At 44.0% G+C, this 13,448-nt stretch overlaps 1 protein-coding gene across 2 annotated transcripts in view; it reads right to left on the bottom strand.

The window, feature by feature from the left end:
• PXDNL (peroxidasin like) overlaps window positions 1-13,448 on the bottom strand; it is a 513,916-nt gene that overhangs the window by 344,710 nt on the left and 155,758 nt on the right. For both annotated transcript variants that reach the window (XM_035277673.3, XM_002758891.6), the window contains exon 2: window positions 247-318. In XM_035277673.3, the coding sequence (XP_035133564.3) occupies window positions 247-318 (72 nt within the window). The remainder of the gene's footprint in view (window positions 1-246; window positions 319-13,448) is intronic.

The following is a 13,448-nucleotide window of genomic DNA, read 5'->3' as shown; positions in this document are numbered from 1 at the left end:
TCTCATGAAGCTTTTCTAAGCACACAGAATCCAAATAAATAGGATAAATAGGAATATCTTCCAAGTTCAAAAGGTTGTAAAAACACAGGCAGTGCAGAGCAGCAGCAGAATTTTGCCGGTTGTCTGACATCTACAAGGTGTCGCTCTTCTCCCAGCCGTTCTCTACACTCAATGACTTTCACGGTAAATTTCAATCCAACCGGCATATAATTTTATGAACCTTATAGATAAGCAGTAAGTACTCACAGAGTATTCAACTTCTTGAGTTTCTTGAAAGCGCTCCCTGGAATTTCTCTTATTCTGTTAAACCTCAGGTCTCTAGGAACATAAGAAGGTGAAGAATGATTATAATATGTTGATTGTGTTCTGCCATCATTTCCAGAAACTTGAAAGTTCATTCTCCTTCTATGATCGAACGTGCAGTACTGAAGGACTAAATATGATGAAGACAGAACTAGTACACATCATACACTAATCGTTAGGGAGGCCCAGTGTCTCCAGCAAATTATGCCTCTCTGGGGCCACATACTAGTCCCAAGGCGCCAGACATGGCTCCTTACAGAACTCTGCAAAATATTAGACAGTGACACTATTTATTTTCGGTTTTATTTGTATGCCAGTGAGACAAATTCCATACATGGCAACATGCCAATTAAGTAGTTTGGAAAATAATATTGATATATTAGATGCCACACATCAACTCAACACTACTGCTTGAATTGAGCCAAATTGATTAATTACTTAATTATTCTCCGCAGTATAGGAATACAATGGCCTTCTACAAAGTATTAAATCAACAGAATGATTAGTCTGAGAGTATCGTTACTCTGCAACCAACATTCTCTTTTATGAATTCACATCTTTCTTTCCTCAGCATGTGAATAATTGAGTGTCAGGGACGTGCCACCTATCATGTTAAGTAATAGGGATGCCAAGATAAGGAAGATGGGGTCCTGGGCACAGATAGTTCAGTAGGGGGGATGATAGGCAGGTTATTATAGGATTAGGGTGTAGAGTGTTTGTGAAGCAACAGAGGAGCAAGCAAATGCCATGCACACTTGGCAGACGTAGGGACTGCTCTGTCCCTCTATAGTTGGAGAACCAGGCATGTGGTGACCCCACTGCATGTGATTACAACAGAGATGTCAAGCAGGGGCCTCTTCCTGTTTGGAACAGGGTGGTTAACCGGAGGCAGCATCTCCACGGACATACCATTTCTTCCATGGGGAACATATGACCCAACCAAGGCCAGCTGGAGATGTCCTCAAGTACTGATTGACAGGGCTGCTACATAAAGCAGTCATGCTCTCTCTCTGGGGGTTGGAGTTCTAAGGAAAAGGAGCTCCAGGGCCACTCATTCCTGTTGCCCACCCTAGAAAGCAGCAGGCTGGGAAGAAAGCCCAGCAGAAGCACAGAGGACCAATACAGGAAACAGAAGACACAGAGCCCTGGACCCAGGACTGCCTGAGACCAAATGTCCTCCTTGACTTTCCAGATCCCTGACACCAGAAACTGTCATCTTGATGAACTAACTCGAGCTGAATTTCTGTCTCTAATGAAAGGAGTAAGAAGAAGGACAAAGTGATTTGTTTGGAAATGTTAGGCCCAAGGAGAAGGGTATCAGGGAAATTTTACAGGCTATGAGAGGGTCAGTAAGAGACTAAGATGAAAAAAAACTATCTTTACTTCCTCTCAATTAATTTCTCAAAACGAAATCCTTCACCACCATAAAAAGTTGTTCTATCTTAGAGTCTATGAAGACTCACAAATCTTTATGAGAGTATCTTAAAATCCTGTCTATCATTTCATGTTTTTCTAGACTTTGGCCAAATGAGCATAATTTTACAGAAGCTGTTATTTTCAATTACATTGTTAAATAAGTCAGTGACTACAGCCCCTCGCTAAATGGGATGCGCTGCTCATATACCACGCATTGCTGCTTGGCATGTCTACACTATATTGGTAAAGGAAACTGAGTTATATGAGATCCTCCCTATAAACATACAAGACGTTAAGTTATATAGATCCAAACACCCTGGAAACCACTGGCTTCTCTTAAAAACAGAAGCTAAAAATTAGTAGCTATAAAAAGGGTTGTCCTCTTGCATTAAACAATAATCCTAATAATTCTCCCAAAATGAGATTCCAACAATACAAGAAGGAAGCAAATATAAAAAGATAAACTATTTTCCTTATCTTAGGCTTTGAAATTTCTGAAAACTTCAGAAAAATGCAAATGAGAAAATAATAATTTTTACTGTCTACATCCAGAATTAACTGGCTGCTATTAATATTTACACCTTAATATAGTTGCTTCCACTCATAATTCCACATGGGTGTATTTTTGCTACACAAATTATATGTAAAAACTCGCTGTAGATAAAACGAACGTCTTTTAAGCACCATCTTAATTTTAGCTTTGCCTCTCGCTCCAGATGTAACCACTCGTGTTTGACACTGTTCTTCAGATGCACATTTGTATGTATGTGAATAAATATCAGATGAAATGGAAACAGATGTGACTTACGACGGGATTATGTCCTGATAAATCTACTGTAAGCTGAAAATATTGTAAAACAAAAATGCATAATATAACCAGACTGTCAGCATCATAGCTTAGCCCAGCCTACCTTCGCCATGCTCAGAATGCTTGCACTGGCCTGCAGCTGGGCAAAATGATCTAACACAAACCCTATTTTCTAATAAATGTAGACTACCTCATGCAGTTACTCACTCTTGTACATTACATCAAAATTGCAACCGTTTCACAACACGGTAAAGTCAAAAGTCGTAAGTCGCATCGTCGTAAGTCAGAAACAGTCAATATATGAAAATAAACACAATCTATGAGCAGATATAAAAGATTTTGTGCTTTTAGATTTACAAAAAAAGCTATCAAATGTTATATGGATGTTAAAACTTCCCTTTTTGCTTCCATTACATTTGTGTTATGTTGTTACTTGTCTACACGTAGAGGACTGTGCATTTTTGTCTGACTTCCCCACAGTGCACGGTGCACACAGACCACACGGCTCCTTTAGAGCTTCCTTTACTGCCAGGCATTTTGATTGTTCCCAAATTTTTGCAACGTCACTTACTAACAATATTGCAATAAATATGCATGCACGTCTCCTTGTACTTTTGAAGAAATGCTTGTCTAGGCTACATATTTGGACTTGGGATTAGTATGCACATCTTCAGTTTTACAAAATGATGCCACTGCAAAGTTATTTTCAGCCACATATAATGGTAATATAATTGAAAATAATGTGAAAAGATGCTTGAGCTTATTACAATATATATTTATATATATAAGTTGAAATTATACATATTTATATTTGAAGGAAAAAATATATACATGAAGGAATAGATTTCTAAAATATATATATGTGAAGGAACATATATATAATATATATATAGATTTCTAAAATATATATGTGAAGGAATATATATATTACAAGTAAAATTTGTATTTTTTATTTAATATATTTATGCATGATAAACATATTTATATATAAGTTAAAATTGTAAATTTAATATATTTATGCATGATAAACTTATATTTATATATAAGTTTAAATTGTAAATTTAAACTTATCACTGGATTAATTTGAATACCAAGGTGCCATATATATATATATATATATATATGCCACACACACACACATATCTGACACACATATATCTATATCACATATATGTATGTATATATATATATATATATATGGCACCTTTGCTTTCAAATCAATCCAGATATATATTTATATATATATATCTGTTATCAGAATTCCCTCCTTGTTTTCTCCACAAGTAAGCAGACATAAGCTCTTCTGCCACAAAGACAAATTTTACTTGTAAGCTGGTGCCATAGTGAGGTCTCCAAGGTACTTAGGCTCACTCAGTGGACTATGAGACTCTGACCAGGCCCTGTTCTCACCACTGAGGCATGCTCAGGGAATGCCTGAGAAGCTGAGTGTGGCCTGGGGTGGGTGCAGTAGCTCATGCCTGTAACCCCAGTGATTTGGGAGGCTGAGGCAGGAGGGTCCCTTCAAGCCCAGGAGTTTGAGACCAGCCTGGGTTACATGGCAAGACCTCATCTCTACAAAAAAACAAAAACAAAAAAAACAGAAATTAGCCAGGCATGATGGTGCACACCTGTGGTTGCAGTTACTTAGGAGGCTGAGGTGGGCAGGTCACTTCCCAGGAAGTCAAAGCTATAATGAGCCATGATCACACCACTGCACTCCAGCCTGGGCCACCAGAGTGAGACCTTGCCTCAAAAAAAAAAAAAAAAAAATGGTTGGACACCCAAAGAGTTTCTCCACATGGACTTGAATCCCAATAAGTCATATTGAAATATACTAAAGTGAGTATGTTAGCACTCGATCCTCTCTGGCTAGTATATTCAGGCACTTAAATTTTTATAGGTAAGTACATTATAAGCTGAAATTCTAGGAAAAGATACCCCTTCTTAATTCGAATCCCAGGTCTTTAGGATTGCATACAGGACCTTGTACAACGTATTACCTAGTGTAGGGTAAGTATATTTCTGAAAATTAGATTATTTAAATTCAAATGTCCACCAAATTTGGATCACGCTACTTTCTGTGTAAGTATGTACGTTTCCCCAGAAATACAATCACTTCCCATAATGCCTCTATTTTACTCAAGATCGGTCACTAGAAATTTCACTGATACAAAACTTGTCATTCATATAAAACTTCCCTTAGCATAAAATGTAGAATTGTATTTTCACTCCTTACATAGAGTGAAAATTGAGTTATTATATCTCCTTCATCCCATTGTAATATACATAATATTGATAAAGTAATATTCATAACAACAACCCCCGTGTAAAATAATGTTCATCCCATTCATTGTTCTTTGGAACTCAGTTCAGAAGCAATCCTAGTCACTGTAGCAAGATAAAAGTTGGCCACGTGGAACTTACTGGAAGTGGTTAGACACGTTTGTCCGTCTGTCTCCCCTACTCTCCCAAGCACAGGCTGATGAAGCTGGGGAAGTAATGCTTAACGCTCTTCCGTACAAGCAATTTGGAGTCAACATTTTTGACTAATAAGACGTGAGTTTCTAGCTCAAATTCAATTCAGAAATTCCTGCTACCAAAAAGAGATGAAAATGACTCCCGATGGCAGATTGAGGGTGAAGAAAAGGGATGGACAGAGAGCTGCATGAACTAGTTCCAAACTATCATAGCTCCAGATCATGCCATTTGGTCCCCTAGTTAACAGTGCTCACCAGACCCACATCACAGCATGTTACGCCTCCTCTCAGTGGGTTACGTAGAGTGACATCATGTGGATGTGCAGAAATGTGCAGAGAAAGACCTTGCAGAGCGACAGAGAAGCCCAGACTTTGTCTACGTCCTCAAGATTCCGGTGGAGTTTAGGGCAAATTTTACATTAACAACAAACAAACAGGAATTTAATATAAAGAATACAATTATCGGTGACTGCCTAATTCACAAATTGAAGAATTTATTTATTTATTTATTTACTTACTTACTCACTTATTTTTGAGATGGAGTCTCCCTCTTGTTGTCCAGACTAGAGTGCAGTGGCTCGATCTCGGCTCACTGAAATCTCCACCTTCCGGGTTCAAGCGATTCTCCTGCCTCAGCCTCCTAAATAGCTGGGATTACAAGCACCTGCCACCACGCCCGGCTACATTTTGTACTTTTAGTAAAGACGGGGTTTCGCCGTGTTGGCCAGGCTGGTCTCGAATACCTGACCTCAGGTGATTTGCCCGCCTCGGCCACCTGAAGTGCTGGGATTGCAGGCGTGAGCCGCTGTACCTGGCCCAGAATTTAAGATACTATGTAGTGTGTGCAGTACAGATGGTGCAGTCCACCATAAATTGTAAGATAAATGTGGTCCTCTTTAAATATTATGTGTAGCTGAGACTAAATGCAAAATGTTGTTAAGAGATAAAATCAAAAATCTGAACTTGAGCCCCTTCTTGCAAGTGAGACCCAGGCCACACAGCTCGTCCAGCGAGGCACGGGGCCTCCTGGTAATGCCCCCGCTTGAACACCGTCTGCAGGTTTGTTGTGATGGCCAGTGACGCCTGGCCATCATATCTAAGAATCTCATGCTCAGAGAGCGAAACAAATGAGCTGAAACTCTCAGAGAGCCCCGTCTTACCAGGCTGATTTCTGTTTGTGTGTTTCTCTCAAATCTGAGAAATATTGTACTTGTTTCCCTCAAATCTGAGAAATACTGTTTCTGGCAGCAAGCCTCTCTTCCTGAGAAAAGGATCAAGCAGTTCTGTACCCTAGCCAAAAGCATTCCTATTGAAAGCAAGAATGCAATTAAGTCACTGAATGGCACACGCCTGCCACTGCAGAAAGAAAGGCAAGCAGGTCCCTGTCTCCCCAAGCTACCATGAAGGGCAGGAGGAGAAGGTGATCCCTGAAAGCTGGGGTGTTATTTTATTGGGACACGCCCACTCCTGTGCACTCCTGCCTGCAGCCCGTTTTTGGCATGAGATTGAGGGCAGACTCTTCAGATGATCAGCCCCGCTCCACCCCCCCCACAAGCCCTCCCTCAGGCGATGGTCTTTGTGACTGAGCCTCATCTGGCAGGACAGTGCTGGGACAGGGCCGGGACACCACTGCACTGCCCGGCCTTGGAGGCAGGGGAAGAAATCAAGGATACTTCCCACACTCTCCCTGTTGCTGTAAAACGGGACTTCTTCATCATTCCATCTGACAGCCCTTCATTGTAGGAATTAGAAAGACATTTTCCAGGCTTGAGACGAGCATCTGGAGGACACCCTCCGTCCTGCCCGATTCCCAGTCGTGTCCCCAGCTGAGGAAGGCTCCTGAATTTTCTCGAATCTCCAGTGCACTTCCTGCCAGCCAGCTGCCTCATGGCCAGGGCTTGAGGTTGTCTTCCACTGTCGTTTGCCGGCCCAATATTAACCTGCTGGGATACTTAATTTTATGGACCAACTTGGCTAGGCCGCGGTACCCACGGAACTCAGTTTTTGGCCAAACAGCAGTCTAGATGCTGCCCTGAAGGTATTTTTTACAACATGATTAGCATTTAAATCAGTAGGCTTTGAGTAAAGCAGATCACGCTCCACAACGTGGGTGGGCCTCATGCAATCAGTTGAAGGCCTTAAGAGGAAAGTCCAAGGTCCGCTGAGGGAGAGGGAAGCTGCCCCCAGACTCCCTTGGACTTGAGCTGCAACATCAGCAACTCCCTGGGTCCCCAGCCTGCCCTGAGGATAGAAGAGCAGCCCCCACAACTCTGTGGGCCAGTTCCTTAACATCTCCCTCTCCTTATGCACCGCACATCCCCTGTTCCCTGGAGTGCAGCTGTTGTTCTGGCGAAGTCTGAGGGAGACCACAGGGTGAGGACAGCCGGAAAGGAAGGGAGACCCCGTGGGAACGGTGCCTGCAGTTGCTGTGGGACAGGTGGCATTGGGGTGATTTTTCCTTTCTTTTCTTCTTTTTTTGTCTGTACATGTTTGACACTTACCTACAAATCTCCAGCAATGGCTAAAGCACTTATACGTAGATAGGAATACTATAAAGGCTTCAGAGAAGACACTCGAACAACTTTATAAAAGTTCTGCCCTGGCACGGTGGCTCACGCCTGTAATCCCAGCACTTTGGGAGGCCGAGGCGGGTGGATCACGAGGTCAAGAGATCGAGACCATCCTGGTCAACAAGGTGAAACCCCATCTCTACTAAAAAAAAAAAAAATACAAAAATTAGCCGGGCATGGTGGCGTGTGCCTGTAATCCCAGCTACTCGGGAGGCTGAGGCAGGAGAATTGCTTGAACCCAGGAGGCGGAGGTTGCGGTGAGCCGATATCGCACCACTGCACTCCAGCCTGGGTAACAAGAGCAAAACTCCATCTCAAAAAAAAAAAAAAGTTCTTCCATCTAGTATCTTCGTTTTGCTCCTCAGTGAAATTCCCAGCCCACATCTACACCATTTTCCAGTAGATTTCATTCCCTTTCAAGCTCATGGATTAGACCAAGGAGAACTGACTTGGTCTGCTGAAGTGCTTGTTCACAAAGCTCCTAGGATCAGAAAATCAATGACGTTCGGCCTTATTTTGGGGTCTGCAGATTCAATGGACTGCAGGTCAAAAATATTTGGAAGAAACAATAAAAAATAAAAATATGGCTGGGTGTGGTGGCTCATGCCCCATAATCCCAACACTTTGGGAGGGGGAGGTGGGTGGATTACAAGGTCAGGAGTTCGAGACCACCCTGGCCAATATAATGAAACCGTGTCCCTACTAAATATACAAAAATTAGCTGGGTGTGTTGGCGGACACCTGTAATCCCAGCTACTCAGGAGGCTGAGGCAGGAGAATCGCTTGAGCCAGAGGCGGAGGTTGCAGTGAGCCGAGATTGCAACATTGCACTCCAGCCTGGGTGACAGAGTGAGACTCTATCTAAAATATAAATAAATAATAAAAATACAACAATGAAAAATACAAATTAAAAAAAATACAAAATGACAACTCTTTACATAGCACTTAAATTAGATATCATAAGTAATCTAGAGACGATTGAAAGTATAAGGGAGAATGTGCATAGGTTACAAGAAAATACTACCCCGCTTTCCATCAGAAACTTGAACAGCTGTGGATTTTGATATCCTGGGGGTTCCTGGAAACAATCCCTCTCAGATACCGAAAAACAAATGTACTTCATGGGTCTGCTGTTGAGCGCTGCCAGGCCCTCGCGGGAAGTTAAAATAGGTCAGTAGGAGAGTACACACATGTACAAACCCTAAGAACTAAGGGTACACGTTTCATCAACATCCCAGTTTTTATAAACAATCAGTACTACCTTTATAAACTTGAAACACTTGATCTTTTTTAAACAAAGCTGGTTAGCTGATCAATTGGCCCAGCCTTTGACTTTACAGAAGAGAAAGCCGAAAGGGAAGTGGAGAGAACAGGAAGGCACCCACAGACTCATCCCAGCTGATGCGCCACACTCTGCTTCAAGGCAGGTGTTAACATGTTGATTTCAGAACGGACGAGGTTAAGACCCAGCGCATCTGATTCCCCTAAAGCAAAGCCCTGGCTATAGGAAATGGCCCCCAGGCGTATGTGCTGCCACCTGCACTTCATGGCCTCCACTGCCCCGCCTCCGCTTACGTATATTGTGAGCAAGCTGGGACCCCAAAGACAGATCCGCCAGCCACGGAGGGCCCAGGGCTGCACCAAAAACCCATCTCTTGATTTCCGTGATAGTACAATTTCCACTTCATTATTCTAAACCCAGTTCCCACTTTTCTCAGGCGGGACAATTAGTGTTTCATGTTAAATCCCTTATCTTTCAGGGATTAAGTGGTTAGAACTAACACACCCTTTATTTCCACTAACGAACTGACAATGACCAAGTTAATGGAAGGTGTTAACCAGTTCCAGGCAAGTTGACAGGAGTGTGTGGCCACCTTCTCCAGCTCATTAGAAGCATCTGAAAGTCAGGAGAGCACTGCAGTTTGGATGGTGGTTCCCTGTATGTGGAAACCACAGTAAACTGAGAAAACCCGGACGGAACAGTCCCTTCCAGATTTCCTCATCCGCTACATACTTGTTCTTCCAGCAGGTGTCACTAAAACGTAACTCTCTCTGACAGGTCAGAGAGCTGATTTCAAGACAAGAGGGAGCCAGGCACAGTGGCTCACAACCTTGTAATCCCAGCACTTTGGGAGGACCGAAGCAGGCAGATCACTTGAGGTCAGGAGTTTGTGACCAGCCTGGCCAACATAGTGAAATCTCGTCTCTACTAAAAATATAAAAGTTAGCCTGGTGAGTTGCCAGGCGCCTGTGATCCCAGCTATTCAGGGGTCTGAGGCAGGAGAATCACTTGAACCCAGGAAGTGGAGGTTGCAGTGAGCAGAGACTGTGCCACGGCACTCTAGCCTGGGTGACAGTGAGAATCTGTCTCAAAAAAGAGAGAGAGAGAGATGAGAGGTTTGATCTGAAGGCCAGTGGGAGAACTAGACTACACCTGAACAGTGCCACTGAGTCACTGTCACTAGCGTGTGAAAATAGCTTCCAACTGTATTAGTCTTGCTCCGAGGTCACCACACACCGTGTTGTATAAAGTAATGTCTTTTACTTGGAAATAAGAAGCTGTAAGTGAATGTTTACACAAAACTAAAGCATCACCTCTTGAATTGCTAACTTTGTCATTCTGGAGAAAGTGAGTTTAAAAGTAATAAGATTTAACTCTTCCAATGAATGAACACAATTCATAGTTTTAGGATCATTGTTATCTGCGTGGCTGTCACCTATCTCTACACCCTGGCCTCCCCTGGCCCTCCCAGGCCTGCTGAACCTCCTCATCACAGCCTGGTCATGCTGTTTTCCAGCTCTATGCATGTGCACACGTGGTTCCCCTTCCTGCCCTTGCCTTTCTTCTCTCCTTCCTACATCCATGGTGAAGTCCAGGGCACCACACCTCCCGGCGAGCACCCTAGCAGGGGGTCAGGAGGAAGCACAGCTGGTAGCAGCTGCCGTGCCAGCTGTACCATCTGCTTGAGTGCCTCTTGCTGCCGATGCCAGGATTGGCTGCCACACTGGAATGCGGATTTCAAATTCACCCTTCCTTTTCTTAGACAGGCGTTCCCGGATGACTGCGCTCTGGGAACCCCTGTGCTCCCCTAAGGCCTCTGCAGTGGTTGGGATGTGGGCTTCAGCCAGGGAAGCGCACCTGAGGTGGGTCATCCCTGGCCACCCCTGAGCCCACACTCTCTCAGAACTCCTCATCACAAAACAGGGATAATCATGATTAGTACTCAGTGTGAGGATTTATCTGGAGCATTTTGAATAGTTGCTAATAAGTGTTTATAGTCATAACATGACCAGTATCAATACAGACACTGCTTTTATAACATTTTAAACACCATGTTGTCACAGTGTCTCTGTTCCCACCCGACACAGCCAAACAGAGCTCTTGAAGAGGAGGGAGACGTCTAACTATCTTCCTTACATGCACGGAGTATTGAACCCAAACAATAGCAATAATAATCACGCTAGTGAATGAATCACTTACGGCTCAGAATCGGCAAAATTCAAAGCATTCTTTCCTTCCAGTTCAGAATCAATTGTTTAAAGAAAAACTAATCCAGTTAACAGAATGTACTTTCCTCTGCAAGAATAGCCAAGCTGGTCACTGTCACTTGCAGTTCCATGCAGCTCCGCCTGAGTGTTGGAAAATGTGTATCGTATGCCCCAAAATCCAAATCTCCACACACCAGCCACACTTCATTCCTGTAAGGACGCGAGGCGGCTGACAGAGACAGTGAGTTTTGCAATAGTCTGAACTGTCAACTATGCACCGTTCTTCGGGGAACGATATTCATCGGTCAGAATCTCGGTAAATTACTTAACATTTTTGTTTCATCTCTTACACCGATATTTGGATGCCAATGATAACTGGAAAAGTGTTGAGCAATTTTGCTGCCTTTCTCCTTCTACCCGCTGCAAGTTAACCTCCTCTTCTACCACTCCTTTCAGATCATCCCAGCCTCGGTCCCCTCTGACTTCCTGACGCATAGTGAACTGGAGTCATCATTTCGCTCCATCTTTCGGTGGCATCTGATCACGTCGGCTGGCTTCCTCTTTAAGCTCTCCTTGATCTTCTCCTTTCTCTTTGAACAGTCTGTCTCCGACTCTTTCTCCAGACCATGCTCTTCCGCCCGCCTCTGTATGAGCCCTCTCCCCTCCTCCCTTGACCTTCCTCTAGCAATTTCATCCACTCTTTTGGTTTTCATGCAGCTATAAAAGTAAGTAAGCAGACGTATATGCATGAGGAAGCATGAATGTGTGTCTGTACTTAGAGAGACACCCATGCATACATGCGCGCATATATCTGTATACCTACACACACACCAGATCTTTCCCCTGCTCTTAGTGAGGGACCACGTCCTTCATACTTGACATTCGTCCACCCATCTGACCTCTCTAATAAATGGGTGTACTGAAGATACCTCTCAACTTTACCCCAAGTCTTAAACAATCCTCCCCTTCTCACTCTTTCTATTCTCAGCCCAGACACAAAATCAGAGTCCTAGAAGCCACCCACTCTTCCTGACCCTACACATCCACGCAGCCACCAAGTCCTCTATACCTCCCAAGTCAAGTCATCACTGTCCTCTCCTGCACTCTCTCTCTCTCTTTTTTTTTGAGGCCAAGTTTCACTCATGTTGCCCAGGCTGGAGTGCAGTGGTGCAATCTCAGCTCACTGCAACCACCACCTCCCAGGTTGAAGTGATTCTTTTGCCTCAGCCTCCCAAGAAGCTGGGATTACAGATGCACACCACCAAGTCCGGCTAATTTTTTGTATTTCTTAGTAGAAACGGGGTTTCACCATGTTAGCCAGACTGGTCTTGAACTCCTGACCTCAGGCGATCTGCCTGCCTTGGCTTCCAAAGTGCCAGGATAACAGGCATGAGCCACCGCGCCTGGCCTCTCCTGCACTCTATGCCCCTCTTGCATGCAGCTGTGGGGGATTTTTGTAGGAAAGCAAACTATGTTGGATTTCCTGTCCATTTATTTTAATTCTTTCAGTTTAAAATCCTTCCAGGCATGGCTGTCTACCACCAGCAGAGCCTGACCAGAGCTCCCTGTGTGGTCTGAGACCGATGCCAATTCTCTGTTTCCCTCCCTTAGGCTTGCCTCTGACACCTGTGCATGAGCCGACCTAGTATCCCCAACCCAGCACAGTGTAGCACGTGTCCCACTCATCATCATGCCACCCTATTCTTTCTAGAATCCCTTCTGACCATCCAATGCTAGAAAATATCCACCCATCTTCAAAACTTCTACTTGGGCCGGGCCTGGTGGCTCATGCCTGTAATCCCAGCACTTTGGGAGGCCGAGGCGGGTAGATCACGAGGTCAAGAGAACGAGACCATCCTGGTCAATATGGTGAAACCCCGTCTCTACTAAAAATACAAAAAATTAGCTGGGCATGGTGGCGCGTGCCTGTAATCCCAGCTACTCGGGAGGCTGAAGCAGGAGAATTGCCTGAACCCAGGAGGCGGAGGCTGCGGTGAGCCAAGATCGCGCCATTGCACTCCAGCCTGGGTAACAAGAGCAAAACTCCGTCTCAAAAAAAAAAACAAACAAACAAACTTCTACTCAGTCATGATCTCGTCCCTAAGGCCTTGAATCTAATAAGAAAGCCTGATTGTGCCCTGGTGTGCCAGCCCTTTCATTGGCTACTATTCTGCAAATGCCCCCAAAACCCCCAGCTTCTGTGCAGCACAGAGCATGGCCCCAGGTCACCATATTCATTCAACAAAACGATGAATGAAAGAGTGTTTTACACTCCTTGAAGTTCCAACAAAACGCACCTTTTCCAAAAACAGTGGTTTTCCTTCCCAACCCTCTCTGTTAACCCCACCAACTCTACACCTGGTGAAAACTGCACAAAATTAACTT

This window comes from Callithrix jacchus, chromosome 16 (genome assembly GCF_049354715.1).
Source record: "Callithrix jacchus isolate 240 chromosome 16, calJac240_pri, whole genome shotgun sequence".
Lineage (NCBI taxonomy): Eukaryota > Metazoa > Chordata > Mammalia > Primates > Cebidae > Callithrix > Callithrix jacchus.
This window is presented reverse-complemented; position numbering and strand designations above follow the sequence as displayed.